Source organism: Lutjanus erythropterus, chromosome 4 (assembly GCF_056507025.1).
Source record: "Lutjanus erythropterus isolate fLutEry1 chromosome 4, fLutEry1.hap2, whole genome shotgun sequence".
NCBI lineage: Eukaryota > Metazoa > Chordata > Actinopteri > Lutjaniformes > Lutjanidae > Lutjanus > Lutjanus erythropterus.
The window spans coordinates 24713516-24740265 of record NC_139320.1 but is presented as its reverse complement, the minus strand read 5'-3'; the positions used below and the strand labels follow the sequence as shown (position 1 = coordinate 24740265).

At 38.8% G+C, this 26750-nt stretch overlaps 1 protein-coding gene across 1 annotated transcript; it reads right to left on the bottom strand.

The window, feature by feature from the left end:
- Nucleotides 1–1145: 1145 nt before the first annotated feature.
- LOC146328400 (capZ-interacting protein) lies at nt 1146–25773 on the bottom strand. Its single transcript, XM_084717410.1, has 6 exons — nt 25753–25773; nt 6268–6354; nt 6108–6179; nt 5128–5196; nt 3004–3210; nt 1146–2253 (listed from the first exon to the last, which is right to left on the bottom strand). Exons 1-6 carry the CDS (start codon nt 25756–25758, stop codon nt 1840–1842), a joined length of 855 nt encoding a protein of 284 aa, XP_084573536.1. The 5' UTR covers nt 25759–25773; the 3' UTR covers nt 1146–1839.
- Between the last annotated feature and the right edge of the window lie 977 nt (nt 25774–26750).

Genomic DNA, 26750 nt, shown 5'->3' with positions numbered 1-26750 from the left:
ATACTGGTAATTGCATGAGCTGCAATAAATCCCTATCGTGCATCCCTAATATCAAAGTAATTGAATTAAATAACTAGTCAGATTTCTTGAAAATAATTCATTATGTTGAAGGTTAAATAGAATATGTTCTGGCATGTGATTTACAGGCCCTGCATGCGCACCAGTGTTTTCCTGTTATTCTACTTAGATCTCAGCTCCAGCTGAAAATGGGCAGAGCTGCAGTTGAAAAATTATATGACTCCATGTGCTTGTAAGAATCATGAAGGTGTAATTTGTCCAACCCTAACAGGTGCAATAAAGCTGTTAATCATTATAAATGTTAACAATAGAGACGTCAACACTTCAGAATCATCATTATTGTTATTTACCAGGCCAGAGGCAGCGTCTGTTACATCATTCAGCTTTCTGAGACATTTTAACATCCATGAGTTATTTTCCTAGTGTTTGTTTTATACTCAGTCTGCACATTCATGTAGACACACAAGTTATGAGCCCTGCTAGCTGTGCTACTAATGTGAAGCTGCCAATGTGAATCAACACTTATACACTTCTTAGTTGCAGCTGTCACACAATGTTTTCTTTACCAGCTACATTTAAGTGGCCTGTCAGGCCGTGAGAGCTGATTAAGGAAAACTCTCCTTGCTGGTGCTCTGGAGACAGAGGCTGAGAAATGTACAGACACAGGCATGAGAAGAGGTCTAACCAGGGATATTTAATTCACCTGTGTTGGTGTTCTGCAGGTGTGCAGAGGCCTTCAATTCTGCATCCTGACAGTGCTATCTCTTATCGTAGTTGACAACCTCTGACTTCAAAACCATACCTTTTTGACCTCATCTGGCTTAAGACTGTCCAGCACAGCGAGCAAATGACGCTCCATTTAGTGTAGTAGAGCCTTTCCAGTGAGCCAACATGCACCACAGCAGCACCCTGACTCTGTTTGACCTGAATGGAAATTAACTCTAATTGGTAACATTGATAACACCTGTGTTTACCCTATTGTTTCATGTCAAAATGGCTGTTGTCATTGATAAAAATTATATGCAGCATAATCCATTTATTGACAGGCCTTCCATAATTAAAATATTCATCAATATTGAGTCATATTGATTCTTTCAACCCAAGCATTTGGCGAAACACATATGATGTCAACTTTTTTCTTCTTACATAAGAAGAAGCCTGTTTATTCTCTTAACATTTCTGTGCATAATGGCTGAGGACCTGAGCCACCCAATAGTAGCTCTGTGATGTAGATAATCTGTAATATACAAAATAAAGGATAAGCAGAGAACATACACCGACAGAAAACTAAATAAGCAAATTACATAATTTCAATCTAAAGTGATAGTGATTTATATGATGTGAGAACATATATGTGAATCTAATAATATTGTTTGCCTTTTGTCAACCCAGCATTAAGTATTTCCAAAGTCCTGTGTACATGACAGAGACTTCTGACATGGAAGTGCACTCTTAACAATGTCTTTGACTTGTGTCAAATCTCAGCACAGAGAAAAAAAAATCTGATTTGTCATAAAAACAGGAATCTGGTTGTACAGACTCAGCACAACATGACACACATTTCCTCTGCCTGATAATGGATACAGTATCATCTCTGATGCTTATTTCCATGTGCAGAGAACAGCTGCTTCTCACAACCCTCCAGTGTTTATAGACTTTTCTATCGATGGCCAGGAGAGGGCGACAGAGGACTTTTAACAGAGCAGGTACCAAGACATTTAAAACTTTTTCTGAGTAGTATTTTTCAAAGAGTTCTCTTAATCAAAGCACTGAATAACTTATTCATATATATATTTTTTTTCTTAGATAAACATTCACAGCTCACACCCCATCACTTCCTCCTTGTTCCTCCTGAGCCATCTCCTCTTCTGCCTCAACATCGCCCTCTGTTTGCTTGGCAGGGGAAAGCTCTGAAGGTTCCTCCTCCAAAGTCTCCAAGCTCTGGGCTTGTTCTGCTTCCCGCTCCTCCTCCGGATCTCTCCGGTCACTCTTTGCTACCTCGTCCTCTGTTTGTTCACAGTCCCTGTCCTTTTCCTCAGCTTCTCTCAGACTGCCCGGCTGTCCGTGTTCAGCTTCCTCTGCCGGGCTGTTGAAAACCTGGTCCCTGTCCCCGTTTTCCGTTGGGCTCAGTTCAGATGGGGACAGACCACTCCCAAAGGCTCCTGCCTCCTCTCCAGCCGACCTCCTGTGCTGTCTCGTAGGCGGGCGTCTCTTGAATGACAGTCGTGCACGAGTCTGTGTGGGAAAATGCCAGCAAGATCATGTTTTTAAACACATGAACAAAGATTTATGAGCCAGATATGAATCTTTATTTAATATCAACTAATTTGTACCTTTAAAATAATTTATGGTAACTACCCAAGTTTAATTAGTATATGCGTGAGAGCACTGCACAAAATGGTACCTAGGGACTCTAACTAGGCTAAGGGGATTACATCTTCAATCCCCCCTTGCAACAGCACTCAGGCACTACAGGGGCATCTTGCTCTGGCTTATCCGAGGCCTGCTTAAACAGAAGATATAGAACACCCACTGAGAGACACGTCAATGGGGACGAGGAGCACGTGTCCAGCTGTGACGTCACAGCCCACTCAGCGAATAGCGTGAGAAACACTTCAGGGCCCTCAATGTGACAGCAGCTCATGTTTGTCATTTAGTGACTCAGAACAAAAAAGACTCCCGTGCACTGTCTTCATCACTCACAATCAGAGATCTTAAATCACTAACAGCATGTCAGTACAAGGACGTTCATCAGGTTATTTTGATATTCATTTCAATGACCCAGAACTCATGCAAAAAACCCACACAAATATATCAAAAGAGTATGACCAAGGGTACATTTTGTCTCTGTGAAAGTCCTGATACTTACAGTAATGCCACAAAAGTAGGTAACTGCATTATATATGTTGTACCAAATGCTCAGATGTATTTGTCCTTCACATTGTCATGCTAATGTGCAGCTTTTGCATGAGTCTATATGTTTACCTTGTTGAAGCTTGGCAGTGGGGTGCCTTCAGGGGGGTCGTTGAAGCTGACGGGATCCTCCTCTTCACTGGACTGGCGTGAGGTTCGCAGGGTGGGGCTCAGCGGGCTGCAGGGCGTGGTGGTGGGGGACAGTGGTGCTGGCTGGAGCTTCACCTCAGGACTCTTGGGTGAAGGCAGCAGAGCAGTGGGTGACAGAGCAAGATTGGCCTGCAGGGGGGAGGAAGATCCTGAAGCCTGGACTCTATAATCTCTTTAGTACATCGTGTTCTCATAAAACTTTGTGTTTGTAAAAAAAATGGCCTAAATTTGTTATTATTAATGGCACTTATCAAAATGAATGTACTACGAACTAAAAAAAAATGAGAGTAAAAGCTGAGACTGTCTTAGAGAGTGAGTCAGGTTAAATTCAACATCACTCTATTAGAAAATAAAAAAAATAAGTGAATGAAAGAGGAAACAATATCATATTTAATCATGGGTATACTATTGTAAATATTTTAATACTGTATAATATTTAAAAACTACGAACTAAGGGTTAATGTGAAATTAAAATTTGTAAGTAACAAACATATGTAAAAAGTATGAAAAGCTGCAATGATTAGTCGATTAATCAACTAGTTGTCAACTATTAAATTAATCACCAACTATTTCAATAATTTATTAAATGTTTTGGATCATTTTTTAAAGAAAAAATGTTCAAATTCTCTGATTTCAGCTTCTCAAATGTGAATATTTTCTGGTTTCTGTAGTTCTCTATGACAGTTAACTGAATATATTTGGCTTGGGGACAAAACAAGACATTTGAGGACGTCACCTTGGGCTTTAGGAAACACAGATCATCATTTTAACAAGTTTCTAACAGACCATAGACCAAACAACTAATTACTTAATCAAGAAAATGACTGACATATTAATTGATAATGAAAGAATTGTTAGTTGCAGGCCTAACTATCATCATATCATACATATTGTACAGGTACACACACTGGCACATAGGACATTACACTGGCACCTGTCACCGTCCTACTTAGCTAGCTCACCTGCAGGAAGTATGACCTCACATTCCCCTTTAAGTGTCAAAAACAACACCTGCCACATTCACACTGAGATCTAAAGTATATTAAAAAACATTTCCAGTTAGCCCCCCCCACCAACTGTTTAAGTTTCCAGTATCCTACCTGTACTGGGGAGAAGAGGAAGAGGGAAAAGCGGCAGCCCTTTTGTCCCATGGCTGCCCACCGTGTGAACTGCTAACTAAAGGAGCGATGGTGGTGAGTTAGAGCCTCACAAGAGGCTGGGTGGCCCGTGATCCCATTAGCTCATTAATCTGAGCCGATTGTGGCATCAGGGAGGAGCCCTCCCCCTTTTTTCTCAGCATGCAAACAGCTCAGGCATCAGTGTCAACTGAACAGCGGGGGGCAGTAATGCTTTAAATGTCTCCGGACAACTTTGCCTGTGTGCTACATCCTGAAATAACAGCTCATTAGTGGTACTAATACTTGTTTCCTACATCAGTGATTTTCAAACTGGGGCCCCAGTGGTCCCCAGCAAAAGGTGGAATAGAAAATTTTAATTTTTATCATACTTTTTGGAAGTTGGAGGAACACGTACAGAAATCATGTTGGCCATTTTTAATTGACTGAATAAAAAAATACTCAGAGGGGAGTCCTTTAGGGCTGGAAGTAACAATTATTTTCAGTTAACTGATCTGTCAATTATTTTCTTGGTTAACTGATAAATGATCCGTGTTTCCCAAATCCCAAGGTGGTACCCTCAAATGTATGGTTGTTGCCCATAACCCAAATATATTCCGTTTACTGTCAGAGGAGTAAAGAAAACAGAAAATATTCACATTTAAGAAACTGGAATCAGAGAATTTTGACTTTTTTTCACCCAAAAAATATTAAAAATGATTAATCAATTATCTAAATAGTTGGCGATTAATTTAATAGTTGACAACTAATTGATTAATCGTCGCAACTCTTGATTCATTAAGACATAATCCCTGAATTTTGGTCTGTGGTCTAATGTGCATATATTTTGGAGGTCCTTGACATAAAAAAGTTTGGTAACCGCTGTCCTCCATCACTCATAAAACATTAAAGTGTTGTTTGGTGCATGTACCTGAAGTTTCTCAATGATGGAGGAGTTCTTCATCTTAATTTTAAAGGGATTTGAGGAGACAGTAGTCTTCTGCAAGAAAACACAGTCAGGCCAGAGTTAATGAAAATTCACATAATTTAGAAACACTGAACGCTAATACTGACATGTTTGGTGATAATTCTGTGATGTTTATAATGTGCACTTTCATTATACAGTATACTATCACATACAAGCACATGTCCTGGTAAGTATTAAGCCTATACAATATATATTGAATAGTTTTAAAAAACACACACTCAAATAAAAAACCTAATAAGTGTTCTTTTGTTTTAATGCATTTGAGAGGAATTATTAGTTATTTTTATTTTGTATCATTGTCTGCCACCTTTCTGACATCAAGACCAGTTTCAACCTAGAAAAGATGATTCCTTGGTGTATCCATCAGAACATATTACACATGTAAGACATAACAAGATGAAAAACGGCATAAAAGATGTAACAAGATGAAACAGACAAGGGAGGGAGACTCTGCTGTGGAGAAAAGGTGAGGTTCAGTTAGCTTTGTACTTAAACAGGAGGTAGAAATGTCCCTCAGAGGGCAACTATTTACTGTTTGAGTACATTTCAGACATTTACATTTAACAGTCTTGTATCTGTATCACAATTATCTGTACTTTTACTTGAGTAAAAAATGTATTTCCTTTTGCCACTTCTGTCGACTAGGCATGAAGCAATTACAGGGTGGTGTTGTTTGTTTGGTATCCAGTTCACTGGAAGCACAACAGAAGCACAAACACAACTTCCCCAATGTTTTAGGCAGAAGAAAAAAAAAAAACTAGATAAATTGTCAATTTGGCAACAGCACACTGTTCTACTGTGTTGAAAGTGTGAGGTTGCAATCAAAGTGTACAGTAAACAAGTCTGTTTTCTGGAGGCCTTCTTCGTAAATCAAGAAGACAGATTTATAGCACATTGGTTAGTAAAGGAGCAAAATCACTTACATCTGATTCTTCATTGTCATCTTTTTGATTTTGTAACTTCAGGGAACAAGGCGGTCTTCTTCGATATGGCACCTACAAAGAAAAAGGAGGAGCCAAACACTTGTTTTTTGTATATCTTTATATGAATACTGCAACATATCATATTATATAAATAAAGTACCTCATCATTGGAGGTGGGCATCGGTAGAATATGACCTTTGAATTTTCCAGCCAGCTCAGCCACAGATGGCTTGGATGGAGAATCGTTCTGGAAAAGAAAGGCATTCAATCAAACACCTGACAAATACTTTTTTTTTTTAAAAACAACAGCTTTTAAAGTTTTAAAATGCCTTCTGTGAGTTGTCCGCATGACTGCTAAAAACATATGAAATGTAAGAGTTGACCACATATAACACTTGATTTGAAGGGTTACTTGTGTGACCTTGCTTTTTTCACTTCCTTGATGCAAACTGCCAAAGTGCATACACGCATAGTGGGACTCGTGGGAAATACAGCTTGAGGCCTGAGCACTATCAGAACGCCTGCTCATCAGGATTAGAAAAATGTTAATGCACTGACGCCAATGGTATTATTTTTTTGTATTTCGTTCTCATATGATTTAAACAGATGTCAAAGATTAATGATCACTCCAGACTTATCGCACAAAACAATAAAAAAAAATATATGCAAATGCTTCTTTTTCCTCAATCTTTTCTTTTTTTTTGTAACACCAACAAATTACAGACAATACAACAGGTTGCCAATTACTTTTTGGATGTTCATTGCATCTGCTCCTCATCCCCGACTCCTTCTCCATCCCTCTCTCCTCCCCCAACTAACAGGATAGTAATACCTTCACAAACAGAAAGCTGTAATTTAGAAAGAGGATTTTTAAAGTTAGATATGAGGTTAGTCCACATTAAAAGTTTGGCTTTGCATCATTGACTCTTGCTGATGGTCGTTTGGTAAGAAATGTCAAGAATGCTTCAGAGCCAGTGAATATTTGAAATATTGTAAGGAGGCTTCCATCACCCGACTACAATCTTCTTGGCTGCAGTCAGGCCTGCCAGCCAGACTTTGCATGCTTTTTCTGTTAGGGAAAGGTGGAGGTCATCACTTAGAGTATGTACTGCAGGGTCATTGGTAATTGTGCCACCATTAATCCTCCCACAATAATAATCCTAACACTCCCATACAACATGGATAAAAGATGCAACGGTTCAGTGGTAGCAGAGTGGGTCAGGGTACCAGTCCCAGATGCCTAATTCTCAGCGTGAGGTATCTTCTACGGCAAAATTTCAGTGTATATAGCGATGATTTGGGTTTTTCGAAGTACCAGTAAGCATAAACAAATGTGTCTTAAATTTACTCTTATTAGGCTTTTGGGCTTTTTTTCGTTTTCCTTTGATGTATTATATTTATTTATATATATATATATGTATATATATATTGTGCATGTAAACGGCCTGCGAAGTCACACAGACCAAAGTCCATCCCAGGGAAACATCTGTCCAGGGACTTAAAGAGACAGGAGTGTTTGAGACAGAGTGAATAGAGGTGCTGCAGCTATGGCTAGTATGAGAAAAACAATGTGTTTTCTTTCATATGAACACATGCAAACCTATAAAATCAAAATAAAAGTACTAGTAGGGCAGGGTGGTATGGCCTAAAATTTATATTATGGTATAATTTAAAGCATGGACAGTAGCGTAATATCACAGTATAATTGTTTTGTATTTTTTCAGTTCTTCTGCAGGGGTAAAGCAAAGTTATGACAGCTACATGGCAGCTATAACTACACTTTTAACTGTATTAGGGCATGTTTCACATAGTTCAGAGGTATTTCAAGAACATTTAATGTGCAAAACTGGAAACATAAGTAGACAAAAGATACCACCACTTATAATCACTGTCATCTGACATGACATGACTGGTCTTTCAAACAAGCTCAAACTAAAGCTGTCTATATGCAGTCTGTTGCATATATCATAAAATTTTGCAAAGCTCTGACATTATTGGTCCTTTTCGATGTACTTTTAACATTTTGTTGTAACTTATCATGCTGCTTTTTGGTCAAGCAAAGGAAAGGTTCTACCACGCTATCATGGTTTAGGCAAAATTCAAACCATAGGGCAAATTTATACCAGTGTACCTACTATATCATTTATACCTTCCACCCCTCAGTATGAGCTTGATATGGGTAAAATGTGGCCAATTTAAGATGCAAAACCAGCATGTTCTTTGACACCTTTATTTTTATCCCTGCACACTGAACATGCACTGTTTAGATGGTGAGAGATATTCTCAGTTGCTACACACTGTGACGAGATGAGTTGCCACAAAGTGTTTTGAAACTGTACAAATTCAAATTATATTCAACCACAACTTCTTCACGGCAAAGTTACATTAGCCAGGCTGTTTTGTATAAATTTGTTACTAACTTGATTGCCTAGTCAAATCTTTTTGTTTTCACTCCTGGAAGTGTGACACAGAATGTCAGTTGTTCATGTTAAGATATGCACATGCCGTGCTTTTGCCCCATTAGATGAGGCACAAAACCTGAATATTATTTAGGCCAGTGACTTGTTGAACAAGCAAGCAAAAAGAACAATATATTCTCATTAAGCAGGCATCTGCAGAGAGCCATTTCGTAGCTGAGTGAGGAGATATTTTCAGATAAAGAACATGTTTCACTTCCTTGCAGACGGGTTGAGAAACAGCAAGGAGGATGAATATGCAAACTTAAAAAAACAAGTCTCCACCAGTGTGTTGTGTTGAATGCCGTTCTTGCAGGAACTCGCCTCTTCTCCTGCTACAGAGCAGATTTTTTGTGGGTTAGGACACAGGAAATGAGCCCCTCTCTCTCTCCACAGCTGTTCAACATCACGCTGCAGCCTGTGACAGGAGGGACCTGTCCTTGCAGCCTCACACTGTTATCACTTCTTGGCCTCTTTACTTTCAGTCTCTCCCACTATTCCCAAGCTGATTGCTAAACTTTCCTCCTCCGCGCTGCTCTTTGATGACCGTTAACTCACTCCACATATCTGTGGCCGAAGTGATAAGTTGTCTACAGGCTGGAATGTGCACAAACGTAAGCCTTGAAAACAACACACCAGTGTTGGTTTGTTTTCCAGGTTCTAGACATTTTTGTGCCAAGTATTTGGGCTGTGAATGGTTTCAGACATTTGTTTACGACATGATGGCAGCCTGAGCTCTGCCAGGACTGTGCAGATTCTCATGCATTATGTCGTCATTTAAAGGGATAGTTCGCCCCAAAATCAAATGTACACATTTTTCTTCTTAACTTCAGTGTTCTCTGCATCGTTTTGGTGTGAGTTGCTGAGTTTGGGACATATCAGCTGTCTGTCTTCCCTCCAATATGATGACCATCTAATATGACTAGATGGCACTCCGTTTGTGATGCTGAAAGCACTACAAATACACAAAGTTACTACATGTTTCAAAAATCAGATTTAAGCATATTCAAGGTGCATTTTCAAGCTTTTACAGCACCTTACAGCTGGGGGAAATTTAATATTTCTATACGTATATATACACAGATGTACACTCAAAATAATTAGGTTCTATTTAATTTCTTCATCACATAAAATCAGACTATATTGTTCTATAAACAGCCAAAAGTGGCTCATGATGGATTTCCACAGAAAGGTGACAAATTAAAGGAAAACAAAGTGTCATGTTTCAAAATTTGTCACCTGTCTGTATGTAGACTTGGCATCCTAGCTAAGCCAATATAAAACAATCACTCAGTCACTAGACAAATCATTTCAATTCTAATAAAATCCTTTTTTTTCATTTTAAAACTAATTGAAACAGCAGTCTCCCACCATGTTGTCATCTGTTAGCCTCCCACTCACTTTTCCAGGGCACTCATCAACAAAAACTCACAAATCACACTAAGCATAGCCACAAGCGCAGAGTCATCTATATTTTGTGCAAGCGCCAAAAGCAATTAGGCTCTCTGACTTATTTTATTTCTTTATCTGAAGACCAAACTGTTCAGTCAGAGAGTGAGTTATCATGAAATTACTGCATTTACGACTTCAAGCGCTTCAACCAAAATCCAAGCACGCTGCAAACCCTGAAAGCATTTCTTTAAAATTCAAGTGTTTTAAAGGATTTCCAGCAACTGTAAGACAACTGAAAATGTTCAACAGCAGAGTCTCTTTCCAGAAATCATCAGTTTTAAGTAGGAACTACTGTCTTTCTAGTAAAAAGATTCTACCACGGAAAGAAAGTGGTTCCTACATGAAACTGCACACAACAAAGAAATCATGAGAAACTGCGAATGCCATTTAGTCCCATTATATTCTAGAGAAGCCACACATCTCTCCAAAACTCTGTAAACTCACCCCAAAACAATTTTTGATTTTGAGGTCAACTGTCTCTTTAATGACTTGCACTGTATGGTCACTGCTTATGGTGCTCCTCCCTTTCTCTTTCTAGCTTTCATACTACATCTAATTTCCATCCTGCTTTTACTGACCGCTAAAAAGCTCATGTCTCTCCTCACAACTGCCAATTCTGTCACATTTCCTGGGTGTGCACTCTCAGTTTGCCTCCTCTCTGAACAGTTTGAGCCGTAGCCCATGGAAACATGGATCTACCGAGCTGCACAGATACACACATTCCACACTTTAATCACATGCTTTATTTTCCTTTTTCCCCTTGTTCTCAATATGACCTCACCACCTTGCTCCCTCCACCCAAACGTATTACAGCATCATCCAGCCCCGCGGTGCCTCTGTTAACGCTTCTCTGCACCGCCTCCATGTCCTAATCCACATCCCAACCCTTTTCCTGAGTTCTCCTTTCTCATCCGTGATAAATAGTAATCATCAGGGACCACCCACCCTCCACACCATTATTTTGTAACCTCTAATTGTTTAACTCTTTCCTGTCCTTCAAAAACAAATGCCTCTTTCAGAGCACAAACTCTTGTCACAACAGCGCAAGCAAAGGAAGTGGGGCTTTGTTTGTTGAAATCGCTGCTTAGATGTTTTGGGTGAAGAAAATCACGGTTTTTAGTTTTTCTATTGTCCAGCTTTCGTTAAATAACACACAAGAGGGATGTCTACCAGCCCCCTTAAACATACAATCAGTCATTTCTTTGTTCTTTCCAGTGAGTTACCTCTAGTCCTGGGATATGGTTTAATAATTTTTAAAAAAGTAATTCTGCTGTAAAAACATCCCATCTCTACCTATGTTGAAGGTGACCACAACACTTTTCATTTTTAATTTGAAGTGAAATTTGGTCACGTACACCAAAGATTATACTTACCATATTTTGATTATTTTACAAATGATCAGTTAAGTAAAACCTGACCTATATGAGGATTTAAAAAGCTTCAGCAACATTAACTATTCAACAACTTTCTAGTTTTAGAATAAGTCATTTCAGATCCATTAATATCCTTCCATGCGTCTTTTCACAGTGAACCCTTATCTTTAATGAGCTTCTTCATGTAGAATGAAAATAATGTTAGACTCAATGCAAATACCTCCCCAACTTAAAGGGATAGTTCAGATAATTTGAAGTGGGGTTCTATGAGGTACTTATTAATAGTGTATTACCCACAGTGGATGCTGATGGAGTACCAACATGGAAGCTAAGCAAAGCCCACCTAAAATATTAACGCAGTTTGGATCTGAATTAACTATTTACAACACTTAAGTCATATGCATGCGCTGCTGCACAGGTGGTGGAATCAGAAGCACTGTGTAGAATTGCAGTGATCAACTCAGGTGGACATTGTGCAGTCATAATGCGACGCAGCCGTGCTTAGTGGAATTAAGCCTTAACAGATTGAGGCAGCGGTAGGCCAGGAACTCCTGTGTTCTACTGTTTTTTGTCAAAGGAGTCTGGTGGCTTTGGAGAAAGCTTAGATGGAAATAATGGCTTCAGTTCCCCATCAGGAACACCTGTCTGACAGACAGGTAAAGGGGTGAAAATATTCTAAATATAGCACACACTTAAACTGATATTTCTTTTGCTGAACCTGTCCACTGCAGTACATTTCTTAGCTTCTGTGCTGGGGTACTTCTTGAAACTGGGGAGTGTGCTGCCTGCCATCTACAGTAGGTAACACACTGACCATGGAAAAGTACCTCATGCAACCTCACTTAAAAAAATCCTACCTATTCCTTTAAAATTCAATTTGCGTGCATATAGTACATTTGACAGATCCAGTTTTGTCCAGGACTTAAAGTGAAATTAAAACTTCAAATGTTTTTTCAGAAAACTTGTTGTAAAGTTTTTTATCTGCTATGACTTAAGCAGGTTTTCACTGAAGCAGTTTTACATAAAATGTATAATATATAAAGTATCCTGATATTGAACTAACTCTTACACTTACACACACTATTTTAGTGAGCTACACAGAGCCTTCAGCTGGTTATCAGTATTGCACATGGTTAACTCAGCTGGGACCCCAGCTCAGTGGAAGAGTGGGAAACTTTGGTTCACTGTAGGAGAGAGCAGGGCAAACTCTATTTCTGGGGCTCTCAGCCTGGGAAAAAGCCCCAGAGCTGTGTAGGCAGCCTGGATCACAGCTCTGCTCTGTAACCCCTCAGCTCCTCAGAGAGACTGTCCCTGGATATGCTCGACCACATCTGAAACATACTGAGATCTAGCATACAGAGCAACTGAGCATGTCTAAACAAGGAAACGATGGAGAAAAAAAGCTACTTAAAGCAGTGCCTTACCCATGTGATTAAGGTTTTTCCAAAAACGAGCTTGAGACTACGCTAAAAAGAAACAAGCTATTTCTGGACTCCCCCGGAAACTCCTTTACATACAGTACGCAGAGTACATACAGTAGAGACTTAACGCCATGTTATGAGAAATATTTTTACTCTGAAAAATCAGGAGCTATTCCATTATTTAATAGGCAAATTTACTTGTAAAGCACATTTCAACATCAAGGCATTCAAAGTGCCTTAAATAAAACATAAAAAGCATAAGCCAATGATTAAAAGTCAATTTATGTTTGTAGGAATTCACGTACATGGGAACTGTTGTTACCTTGAGGACAGTTCAGTGTTATAAATGAAAGAATTAGCCAGTTGGGAAACATGGTATGGTTAAATTCTCAGAAAATACTTCATTTGCGATGCGGGACTGGGACACTGTGTCAGTGTCTACATAACAAATATCTTCTTAAGTTGTTTTAACTCCCCCCAAACTCAGCTAGCCTCTGTAAAAAAATTCTATGGTCAGTCTGCACTGCAGCCCTGTGAACACTGTTGCCACTCAAGCATAACAGTAATACTGCTGAGTGGCGAACGATTTAAGAACAAGAGCATGAACTGATTAACAAGACATATTGCTAAATTAATTTCACTGAATTGCAGTAATCTCTCTTGTCTTGTGAATGTCTGGAGCTTTTTCACCCAAAGCGCAAACATTTGGGGTAATGTAAGTACACAACTCAAAAAATATATAACATATAGGCAATGTGTAGACTTTTTAGACATTTTAATGTGGAAATGTTACATATTATAACTTCAAATCTCGGCAGATAGTTAAGTAGATACTGTGTTAACTTCAAAGAATGCTAAATTAGCAGTGCAATGTACTGTAAAGGTAAAACTGTTTGCTATTTGCAAATGACTTCAGCTAGAAGGCAAACATGTTTGAATGTGAGAGCTGGCTTTAAGCTCAGGTTAGAGAAGAAAGAATAGTCTAAATGTGTGTGATCTGGTTGAATAGATAGTTTAGAGACACTTTATTTTTATGAAATTTTACCATTTTTCCCACTTTCCCGGAGTCAGAAACTAATAAATGCCTTTGGACCTTTTTTGTTCCAGTCCTTGTCTGAGGGGAAGCCCAGAGTCTTAGACTTTGAAACCCCCTGGTTTAGACAGCTGACAGGGAGGACTGGGTGATATCGCTAAAATCATATGGTACATATAAATCTATATTGTGATAGCAATGTATATCACAATACAGTAGACATGAAATTCTTGACCGGATTTCAGAAAACTCACAGGACATTCAGCAGAAAAATATCTGCAAACTTATGACTTTGGCATCCCTGTAGTGGTGACAGTGCAGCAGAGAGCAATGCAAAAATCAAGATGCTTCATCACACTGATGCACCAATTTTGTGAACCCAAATATTACCATAAAGCAGCCCTGCTCATTGATTAGCAACACTGCCCACAACATGAAACATGATACAACATGAAATTTCAAATGGGTAGATACTTTAGAATAGATGGACAATTCACTATCATCTTATGGCATATATTATATATATTTAAATATATATTTAAAGGTGTAATCAGCTGTTTTGAGCCATTATATCTAAAAAAAAAAAAAATTGCATGACCTCGCTGTGATATGGCTGACACAGTGCACATGACCACAGCTGAAACCCCTCTACAGAAGCCTGTGGTTTTCAGTGTGAATGTGCAGCAGTGAAAGTGCGTGCATCCTCAGTGAGCTGTGTTTGGATAAGAGAAGGTTAATCCTGACCAGCGCCTTAATTTCCAGGCTGCAGATGAAGACACGAGGTTTACTGTATGACGGGCAGACGTGGAGAGAGAACTCAGAGACAAACAGATCACACAAAGCCCACTATTGTCTGTTCCTGTGATCCCTGTTTCCAGAGGCACGGCAGAAGAAGCACATGATATTAGTCTCAGTAAATCCCAACATATCTGCTTGATATAACAGCGGCGGTCAGAGAGCAACAGGCCATGTAATCTACCATGGAGCTGATAAAGATGATGTCTGGCTCAGGATCTTTAACCCTTCCCGAGGAATGGCTTTTACTCTCAATCCTCATAAGCTCTCGCTGGTGAGCCCCACACAGCGCAAATCTGTGAATGTGAAGATAAATAAAGCACACCAAAGCACAGCTGTTCAGCAAGATCTTGTTCAATAAGCTCACCAAGCGTAATGGCTTCAGTTTGAATGTGCAGACTTTGTTTTCACAAGTCAGCATGTTCTGCCACGGGGAAAACCACCACAGTGAGCAGCTCCCCTCTGCCTACACTTGTTAAGTGGTACGAGAGCAGACAGGCACTTTCTCGCTCGCTGCCTTTCCAGGAAAACATGATGTGCTTTTGGACTGGACCTCATCTGAATATCTCACTTTTCCACTGCCCTCACTGGCACAGTGTTTATGTGTTTTCACATGCGTTGGGTGTGTGCAGAAGTACACTAGAAAGGTCCTCAGTCAGAGCGATGATGAGGTAAATGGACACACTCGTCATCTATGAGTCCCCGTCTCCAGGGAAATGGGAGGTGCTGCAGACACAGACTAGTTCTGCAGGATGGGGAAACAAATATTAAATAGAATAAGCATCCAGAGAGAAGGATAATAAATCCTGATGACCCGAGAACAGAGCGCTGCTGATAAAGTTGTTTTTCCCAAGAAAAACCACACAACCAAAACACCTTTTTCTTAGATGTGATAAATGCAACAACAAACCAGTCAAGACCTCAAGAAGCTTTTGAGCTTTGCTGTTTAACTGCAATTTGACAGGCAAATTATGAAGATATGAGAGCAGATGACAGAGCCAGGCCTGTCAGTGGAATGTACTGTGATATTTCAATATGATAACTGCACTAGCCTGCTTAAGATAATCTTAACTCTTGTGCAATAAGAAGGCGAGGTAATGGAGAGTGAATGATGAGTAAGAAAAGATGAAAAATGTTAACACCTCAGTGCATACAGTATTTACACCAAACCTTTGAGCCTAAGCAAGAAAACTGTGACACAAGCATTTGTTTGGGATTCTGCGTGGTGTTCTGTTATTCTCGTCCACTCTGATCCGGCAATCACCACGACAAAAACCATCTGGACAGTGGATCAGATGGTTAACGTGGAGGCTGAGTGGCACAGACACGGGGATGACTTAATTCAGCGAAGCTCTGCGCCTTCCAAACCGCTGCAGAGATCCAGAGCCACAGGGTTTGATGTACGTTCATCCATGCAAAACTCGGGACAGTGCATACTTCAGGATCAAATATTCTGCTGCATTATGGGAATTGGGAGTGACATATGTGGAAGGTCATGGACTTCACACAGGGAGGGTGATGTGGAGAGCATGTGAACAGATTCGGTGGTGGATAGAAGTGACTAAGTACATTTACTCAATTTATTTAACATCTTAAATAGATAGTAAAGATTTTTAGAAGTGGGGCTATATTAGATCCTTATCAATACTGTATTAATTAGTAGATAACATGATTGATATGCCCCCCACTTTGGAGAGAGGCACTAGCATGGAAGCTAAGCAATGTACTGTTGTGGACAGGGTCAGCCCTTAAATCTATTTTAACCTCTTAAAAAAGTTCCACCTATAAGGTCTGTATCAACCTTTTCTGAAGGTAAACTGTCGTTATATACACCAATATCACTCTCTGCAAACCCACCAAACTCCATAGATGAAAAAGTAGAGTAAAGTAGTTTTACCTCACAGACCATGAGAGTTGCTGATCCACAGCTGACTCGATCTGTTAGTTTGTTTGTGTTATTTGGTGACTTTTGTGAATCTGAGCTAACCTTTATAATGCTGAAGTCACACAGTAAGACAAACAAATAGCTCTGTCTTCTGCCAAATAAAATTACTGATTTCGCCTATGGAGTTTGGTTAGTTTGGAAAAGGCGATATGCAGCTAATATAAAATCAGTTTCCCATTGGAAAAAGCTGTCTAATGGCAAGCTAAAGCAGTGAAAATATTCTGCATATAGCATACACTTAAACTGACATTGATTCTTTTTAGCTGGACTTTTTTTTGGGAAGCTAAAATGCATTTTTCAGCTGACCCTGTCCACAGCAGTTCATCGCTTAGATTCCCACACCAGGACTCCTGCCAAACTGGGGGCGTATTTACCACCATCAACTGTATGTAATACACTGACACTCAATAAGTACCTCATACAACCCCACTCTGAATAATCAGATTTATCCCTTTAACTTACTAGATATATTTTAGATTAAGAGTTTACATATAATTAATGATGAGTTATCAAGTTTGATGCAGATTAATAGTATACAAATTAAACCCACATTAACCTGCAACAATATTAAAATGCTGCATTAATGCATCAGTAATAATATAGTAATAATATACTAATATAACAATTTTAAAGTAATTGTTCTCAGTAATGAGTAGTATTACTTTGATACTTGAATGTTTTCCCTTATTTTCATGTAGTAATTTTTTTGAATGCACTGCTTTTACTTGCAATAATGAGGTTCTGTTTTTGTTTTTTGTTAACTTTGAAACCCTAACTTCCCTTTACTTCCTTATAAAGGAACTGGTTAGATTGGCCATCCTATAATATAAAGGCCACTCTACTAACATCATGGACTTGTCTCTGTTGTCTCTGCTGTGATGCTGAGTTGTCTTGTTTCAGACAGCAGTTAATGTTAATTAGATTTTTTTTCCTCATCTATCTTATACCTGGTCTTTCCAAAAGGTTAATGGGTTTATTTCATGCTCAAACTTGTAGTGTGCACCTGCCTTCAAAGCTGCAAAAAAATAAACAAAAAAGAAAACCTCACAATTTCCTTGCATTGTCGATATAACAGTACAGACAATAAAAATGAAGCATGGCTTAGAGGAACAGAAATATTGATAATCTCGATTAGGTTGTGACAAAGCTTGATAACAGCTGGCATAAGTAAACATGTAAGACTTGACTTTGAAAAATGGCACTTGTTAAGTAAAAGCAGCTTGCAGCACTTATTGTGTTTGCACTGCTTTCTGCCAAAAAAGGAAATAAGGAGCATGGCTAGGTGCCAAATTTAGCTAGAAGAGGGTGGTTGAGGAGGTGCAGGCAGTATGGGTTAACTGTTCTGCGGAGAGATTTCTTTAGAAGTAAGTTATAAAGTTGATGATGTTTTCTTTTTGGTATTGCAACTTCCTTTGCCTGGTTCAGCGTTCTCAAAACCTGTCTGCACGAATCTCACGTTTGTGGACTTCATACTGACCAACACATTGGACAATCTGCAGATGAGACAGCTGAAAGCCCGTCTCAGGCTGCCTCTCTGCCCGTTCAAACCTCGCCAGCTTTGATCGTGCAATAACACGCACTGCCTCATGTTGGTTCTGACACATCTCAGATCTCAAAAACTTGTCTGAACAGCTGTGCAGCGTTGATAGCTGAAATCACCTTCCCTATTTCAAGGAATTCCTCTGAGTCTACATGTATCAATTCATGACATAACTTCCTTGAAAGCAAACAGCATGTATGTTTATCTTCTAGAGATCACACTGTCCTCCTGACTATCTTCTCTGTATTTCCCTCCTTGGCTATCTCTTGGCCCCACACACTGCTGCAGACTGAAACTCAGCGGGGCGGGGCCTCACAGACTCATCCCTGAAAAACACACTTCACATACAGTTGAAGGGCCTCTAACGGCAGCAAATAACAATAATGTTTAAGGAAAGAACAACCACCACTCTGAAAATGAAAAGCAGCTATGGAATCATGAGGCTTTATGAACCATTTAATTGGTCGTAAAGGTGCAACTATCCTCCAACGAGCCAACGCAACACAATAACTTTAAAAGAAAAGTCAGCATGGACATGTAAATAAATGCAACAAACCGAGAGTAAAACATTCCCACACGAAAACACAACCAATATAATAGATTAACTTCAGGTGATCACAAATCTTCTGCGAACATTTTAAATGATTAATTTGGCAATCTGCACACAAAACAAGCTCCAAAGACAGTGAGCTGCTTATGTTTTTTAATCAAATATATCTTCTGTTTATAAGAGCCTGCTGAAAATGTTCCAGCTGATACTTGGCCTTCAGAGTCTACAGAACCAGATTAAGTTGCATTTTCATTAAGACATTAGGACACATCATTACAGATGACGTTTGTCAACTACAGCATATTGCGTGTATCATTCAGAGCTGAAAAACATGTCAAACATATTTCTTACACAACCTGCATGCAACTGAAAACATTTCCAAAGTCATATTTTGAATGTTTTGAAATGGGCATCAATTACATCGACCACAGATCATTTTTTATTAGTTGACTGCACATTTTGCGACACAATACCGCTGACAACTGTTGATATACAGCAGAGCTGAAAATCACCTTACTCGTAAGTGTTTATTTGCATCTTTCTAAACAGCGTCATAAGTGGTCAAAAACTTTTTAAAAGTTTTAATGTTACATTTATGATGAGTGCATTCAATCCTTTTTGTACCCAGATCCAGAAAAACATGTATGTATGTTGTATGGTTTGGCTTCACAGCCAATCACTACGGGCGTCCTTTTAATGCAAAATGTGACTGGCCCACAACTGCACCAGCTATAACCCATACAGTTTGTGGGGTGGTGAGGTTGAGCGTGGTGTATCTGATGGAGTTGGTGGTGTGATAAAAATAAATGCATAAAATGGGGATAATTTCCAGAATGCTTTCATTCACATGATGTTATTAAATGAAGTACTCTTTTTATTTGTATCAATATCACATTAAGGGTACTGCTTTCATATTTTTTTTTAAAGTGATACCCAGCTCTAGGGTAGCCTAATTCACATGTCTAGTTTTCTTACTGTCGCCAAAGAAATTAAATGTTGTGAAACAGTGAAGACAAACTGCAGTAACTACTGTGTTAAATATGAAGATTCTGCAAAAGCTATGCATACACTTCCTGCCACTTGCTTCTGTTTTCCAACTTATTTTGCAATTACAACATTTTTGTCACTGTGCTGGTTTCAAAACACAATAAAGTAAAGAAAAAATGGAGACTAAAGGTTGAAAGCATGCTAAAGAGACAATATAAGAGAAACTGGAGGATGGTTGGAGGATGTTATAAAAAAAACGCAACAGGAAGCCTCAGTGGAGTCTAAGTTTTTAAAGTCACATGAGATGCTGGTGGTTTGTCCTCTCATCACTACGTGCTCTACATCCAACTAATCTGATTATGGCTCGGAAGCACTTTAATCACAGGACTTTAATGAACTGTATAAGCAGTAAAATCAGGAAACACTTATACAGTTTATATACACTCCACTGTGCAGTGTGATCTGAGCAGGGATCCACCATAACAACACCGTGACTTACAGACTGGGCATAAGTTTCATAGGCCTTCCTTGATGCTGATGCTTTACATTCCTCTGTGCTTCACGGTCAGTTAGGTGTCTGTTTTATGTTCAGGACAGAGCGAACCATTCATCCTGCACTGAAATGCATACAGCTTAATATACAGCCTCAGCAAACACCTCGGACTGCATCTGTCACTGATAATGTCCAGTTCTGACAAGCTCTGAACAAAAAAACAGTGGATGCTTTTACTCTGTGTCATAATTTGTCAAACTTTGAATGAGCTGGAGGTGGGAGACGGCCTTACGGCAGAGCTCTGAATACAGGGAATTACTATAATCCAAACGTGACGAGATAAAAACATGGATGACTATTACCAGACCTGATTATTGTTTGCAATATTTCAGTTGGAGAGAGCATGGTTGCACCCTTAGTGATTTGTGTGTCAAAGTAAAGCTCGGAATCAAAGATCACACTCAAGTTGTGGGTGGAATGCTTAATGTTGGAGGACAGGTTCCCGAGATTCTTTTTAAGGCCACAGGTCAGGTTTAGGGGCTGAATAATAGGATCTGAGGTTTCGTTTCATTGAGCCGCAAGAACTTTAGTGACATCCAGAGACAAACCCATAATCTGAGAAAGTGTTTCCTTACTAAAAGTCAGTGGAACATAGACTTGTGGCTGAAAATTAATATTACATCTGCAGATTATTTCACCCAATGGGGGCATAATAGAAAATGATATGGGTCCAAGAACTAACCCCTGGGGAGCACCACATGACAAGAGGGGTGGGGGATGAGGAGCGTTCTCCCCTCGCAATGGAGAAGAATCCATTAGAAAGGTAGGACCTAAATCAGTCAAGAGCAAACAGTTTTTAAGGCGATTAATAAGAATATTGTGGCTGACTATATCAAATGCAGAGGTTAAATCAAGCAAAACTAAAACTGAACAAACCCCAGAATCAGCAGCACACAGTAAATTATTAGTCACTTGAATAATCAAGAAGCAAAAACCCAAAGGTTTAGATAAAAAAAGCTGAGTTTGAAATAGGTCAAAAAATGTTTAAAACCACAGGGTCAAGTGAAGGTTTCTTGAGGAGAAGTCAAATTATTGCATTTTTAAAACAAGCCAGTCGACAATGAGCAGTTATTAATAGAGAGAATTAGTGTTCTAACAGTCTGAAATATCTCAATATGTTTTTCAAAAATCTAGTGGGGAAAATGTCCAATGTCTGTGATGCTGGACAGTGTAGTAGTTCTAGTGGCAGTGACTGGCAAAGAAGCAGTAGTAGAGGCATTGCGTAATGATAATAACAATAATAATAAAAATAATCATAATAATAATGAAAATAATAGTGGCACTATTTAAATGACGTACTGCTGCAAAGCAAAAGGGGAAAAACTCATTAGCAAACGTCTGGCTGTTACAGACTGAGTTCCTGTGTTATTGCTCTCTTAACTTTACTATGGATTACATAATAAATGTGCACACCATATGGTTGGCAAGGCAATCCTAAATACTCACTCCTCTAGCTGTGGCGTTGTTTTTCCATCAAAGGAAATCCCCACCTCCACCCCACAACCTAACACACACACACACACACACACACACACACACACACACACACACACACACAAATCTCTATAGGTGCACGCACACATGCACACATGCACACATACATACACGAGTGCACAAAAAATCCAGTTTATGTACCTAATAACTTGTCGTTCCAACACGGGAAACACAGAACTTAAGAATTTCCATGTGTTAATCGCCCTTTAAGGGTTGCTTGAGGCGGATGATGTAAATCTATGTTTGCGAACATGAACAACTCTTTCCTAAAAACAGAAACACACAGAAGAATTTAAACTTATACGTGATGTCGTTGAACGACAGTGGGTGTGAGAATGACTTTACAGGCTAGTCTTGTTTACAAGAGCTTTAGGCAAAATGTAGGATGCAAAAATACCATTCTATCAAAGTCAAACTCAGGCAGCAGCAGATGAAACTGTCCCAGCATCTAACATCTGGGAGAACTGATCCATTCTGCCCAAACGCATTTCAGGTGTCAGACTGTTTACTGGTAGGAGTTCTCAGCAAACAGGAAGTGACAAATCAAAAATTGAGGGCAAAACATAAATTATATCCTCAACAGGAGCAACATCCACTTGCACAACCAGTGAACAAATTTCACTTCACTTGTTAAGGTGATGTGGCAAGACACCATAAGCATTGTTTGGGTGTCAGACCAAAATGACTTTGCAAGAAGCTACAGTCAGATGACTGTCTGAAACATCTGAAACATCCAAGACCTGATCCTGATTGAACTCAATGGACTGTTCGCAGGTTTTTAAGTTTTAAGACTTGGAAATCACAGTGGCAGCGATGGAAGTGTCACATTTTGCCTAAACCATCGACATAAATCCATTTGTGAATAAATCTGAGGGGAGAAATCCACTCTAAAATCACTGGCCAACAATTAAATGTATCACAGTGCCTTCGTTAGGTCGCTGTTACCCAAAAGCAGACAGTTAAAGGGATAGTTCAGATTATTTGAAGTGGGGTTGTCCTGTATGAAGTACCTGTCCATAGTCAGTATATTACCTATGGTAGATGACGGTTGGCACAGAAGCTAAGCAATACACTGCTGTGGACAGGGCCAGCAACATTAGAGCCATTATTAGAATAATATATCATATTACACAATATTAGAACGTTTTCACATATTTACCTTGTCATCAGATGGCCTTCTCCACTGGGAAACCACTCTTATGTAAGCCAAGTATTGCTCTCTCCAAACCATCCAAATTCCATTGACAAAATCAGACATTTTACCTCGCAGAACACAGAAGTTACTTGTCTACTGTGGCCTCGATCAGTTAGTTTGTTTGTGCTATTGTGTGACTTTCTGACATGTTTTAAAAGGCTAGTTCGGATTCACTGAAGTCACACAACACAAATAAAGTGGCAGATTGAGGTGGCAGTAGACCAGCAATGCCCCTGTTCTGCAAGTTAAAATCACTGATTTTGTCAATGGAGTCTTGTTTGGTGATATTTGCCCTCTATAACAAATGTTTTCTGTCGTAAAAGGCTGTCTGACTGCAAGGTAAAGTGGTTAAAATATTCTATATATAACATACATTTAAACTGATTTAGATTTTTTAGGTGGTTGAAATACGTTTTGCCGCTGACCCTGTCCACAGCAGTTCATTGTTTGGTTTCCATATTGGTACTATCGCTTTAAGAAGTAGCAAGTGAGCATTTGGTTTGAATATAATTTGCAGTGCTGCTAATTGGCAACACCCTCTTAATCACTTGCGAGGCTAATAGCTTGTAGTGAAAACTGTGCTTGTGTGGTTTGATTTTGGTTTGTGAGGTTTCATCCAGAAAAAGCTGGGACTCCCCAGTAATAACTGAACCTGCTTTCACCATCTCAGTGTTCAGCTTGTACATGCATTTTTTTTTCTTCTCTCAAAAACAACTTTATCTCACAGAAACTGTGACTATACTGTATCAGACAAAATGTTTATCTAAGAAAGTCTTTTTAACCACTCCTTCACCTTTTCCAGATTTGGGGGCAGTCCAATTTCTTTTCTCTCAATTCTTCACAACAGGGAAAGAAGACAAATGTCTTAAATTGAAGCTGAACTGGCCTAAAGCATATCTGAGTCCTTAGGTTGAGTGTTCTAAATATATGAGAGTAGTTCTGTGGTAGATTACTAATGTGCTCCCTCACGTGCTGTGGGGAAAAATGGGTGTTTCTCTTCCTATTTGCCACATGACATTAAATACTTGAGACTGATGTTAAAAGTCTGAGGGAACAGCTTGTTTTGCAGGGAGGAGGCCACAAACCTGCGAGCAGACCCTGCAGGGAAAAACATATGTGGAAAGACTTGGACGGGCCTCCTATACCATGAAGAAGCACACTTTTTTCTTTTTGAGTTTCAGTGCAAGAGGGACAGTTGGCCTTTGAGAAGAGAAAGCATGGCCTGTCAGCTGAGGGCACAGTGGGCGGGAAATTGCTGATAATGAGAAAATTCAGACCTAAAAGCAAAACACGGTGAAAAGAAAATCGACTAATGGTATTTACTCTACACATTTATCACAGTGCACAAACTACAGCTCGTGACAGATGTTCTGTCAGCTACATTTCCTTCCTCTCATGGTGGTTAGTTGTTATGAAGTTGTTACCGCAAGTCTACTTTTTAGCTCTACCAGCCTGAAGCTCAAATATGAGCCAAAGAGGCACCAGAGGCAAAATCCTGCTGCTTTTGGTGAATCTACTTATGTAAAAGTGTGTGTGTGTGTGTGTGTGTGTGTGTGTGTGTGTATGTAGAACTGTATGCTCTTTAATAACAGAATGACTACACCCTTAGGAAAGAGAAGTACAGTCATCCTTTTATAGAGTGCAACTACTGAACTACTCAACTATTATATATCATATGTAATATATTATATAACATTGTTTGTCATAAGTAAAAATATTAGTTTTATATTTGTATTAATAAATATTAGTATTACATCACATATAATATCAAAGAGGTAAATAAAGTAAAGATCATTAAAACTTTTGTAGTGATGAGGCGCCAACACACCTGAGACTGGGGACAGTGGCAACAGGTCTTATTGCACTAATCACAAACATGTTAGGATGGTGAAACTCATATTGTACATGCACAGTTAATTTTAAGGTTTGTTTTGTTGACTTCTAAATAGCACGGTTAGCATGTGTCTCACTCAATGTGTAAGTAAGTAGCGCATGATGTTCTGTCATGGCTGTTAGGGTCGGGATGGTTGTGACATGTTAAAATTAAAAACAGACCACACAACAGGACTTCTCAACATAAACAAGTCATTATCAGGTACATAGTGGGATAGCTCACACAAATAGAAATTTACACGTTTGGTGCATTGCAAATTGTTCCAATGATATTGAACAGCATCTGTAACATCTGCACATTGACTCAAATAAACAAACAATAAATGTTACATGATAAATATTACTAAATAAATATACAATATTATATTATTATTGTAAAACAATGCACATATGAACACTATACTTTATAAGGCAAAAAGCAAATGTTAATTAGTTGAATTTAATGTATTTTAATGTGTTGTAACCCGTTCCCTGATTGTGTTGCAACTGTGTCCAGAGTTTTGATCTGTTGCAACTTCTTCTTTTTAAATATTGCAAACAATTTGCCATATATAATCATCTTTAAATGGTAAGGATGGTTAGCACACACATTTAAAGTTTAATATATTTTAAAAAAAATGTTGGTCTTGTCCAAATAGTCTCTGAGTTACTGAGAAGGATGCAAAAAGTGTTGCAACTGCCCCCTTTCTCCCCTATGTCGAAGACGTACTGATACAACTACAGTGCGATTTGTTAAATGGTAAGTGGTTGTACAGCCGGCCCCAAGTCCCTCCAGAAATATCACAGTCATAACACACTATTACTATAAAGTCTCTCACTGTGCTGCAGTGATGTAATGTTTTAATTTCAACCACACATGGCTGCGCAAAACCACATTAAATGTTAAAAACATCTGCTCAAGTGGCCTAAAAGTGCAGGCTACAACAGAAAACTCCGCTCAGAGTCAGATAGTTGTTACCTCCATCCTGGGGAATGTGCCAGAGATCGTCCCCTGCTGCTTTTTTTTTTTTTCTGTTTTTCAGCCTCTTGATGCAAACTGTCTGCTGGTTGAGAGAGAAGACGGAGGAGACTGAGGAGCGCAGCACCGCGGACAGACAGACAGCAACTCTGTGTTTATATCTGGAGCCAAATCAGCCTCATGGACGGGAAGGAGGAGTGGACAACTTTTACGCGCATTTGGCTCACAGTGCGCCGTCAAGTTAGTCGGGTTTTAAAGGAATGCTACTTCTGCTAAAGACTTTCAAAATAAAACACAACATTTGGAGCTTTTTTAAAACCAACAAATGAGAGTTTTGTATTTTTCGTTAGTTTTTATTTCAATTCAGTTTATTTTCAGTTTAGTTTCAGGTAGGTTCCAGAGTTAGTTTGCTCATTTCAGATTAGTTTTTATTACTTAAAATGTTTCGTTTTCATTTAGTTTGATTTAGTTTCACTGTTCAGTTTTTTTTATATACTATTATATGAAGGGTATTTGACAGAGGCAAAATTTAAAAAGTTAAAAATAGGTATTACATTACAAACACAAGGCTTTGTGAAGGCAGTTGACTCAGTCATGTGTTGGCAAAGACTCAAAGTAAAGACATTTTTCTATATTTATATTTTATTTTTGTTAAATTTGAAAGCACACAATATCGTTTCAGTTAGTTTTTCACCACTAAAGTCTAGTTTTTATTTTTATTTTTATTTCAGTTTTTACAAAAACATTTGAGTTTTTTCACCACTAGCTTTAGTTTTTAGTTAACTTGCGACAAAGTGATGATAATTATTAATCATCTTGGTTCAAATACAAATTTCTTTTTTCTTGTAGATTGATGGGTTTTCAGATGTAAACTGAAATTTTAAATAAAATGTTTTTTTTAACCACAACCTGTTGGTGTAACCCAATAAGCAAAATATGGTGAGAGCATCTAAAATCAATGTAAATGATCACTTGTTAGTGTTTCAGCATTAGATAGT

Excerpts from the sequence above, each read along its gene's own strand:
- LOC146328400 (XM_084717410.1), bottom strand. Across the intron at positions 3,211-5,127 it reads CCATCATTGAGAAACTTCAG|GCCAATCTTGCTCTGTCACC; the intron begins GTACATGCACCA and ends TCCCCCCTGCAG. Across the intron at positions 2,254-3,003 it reads CACTGCCAAGCTTCAACAAG|ACTCGTGCACGACTGTCATT; the intron begins GTAAACATATAG and ends TTTCCCACACAG.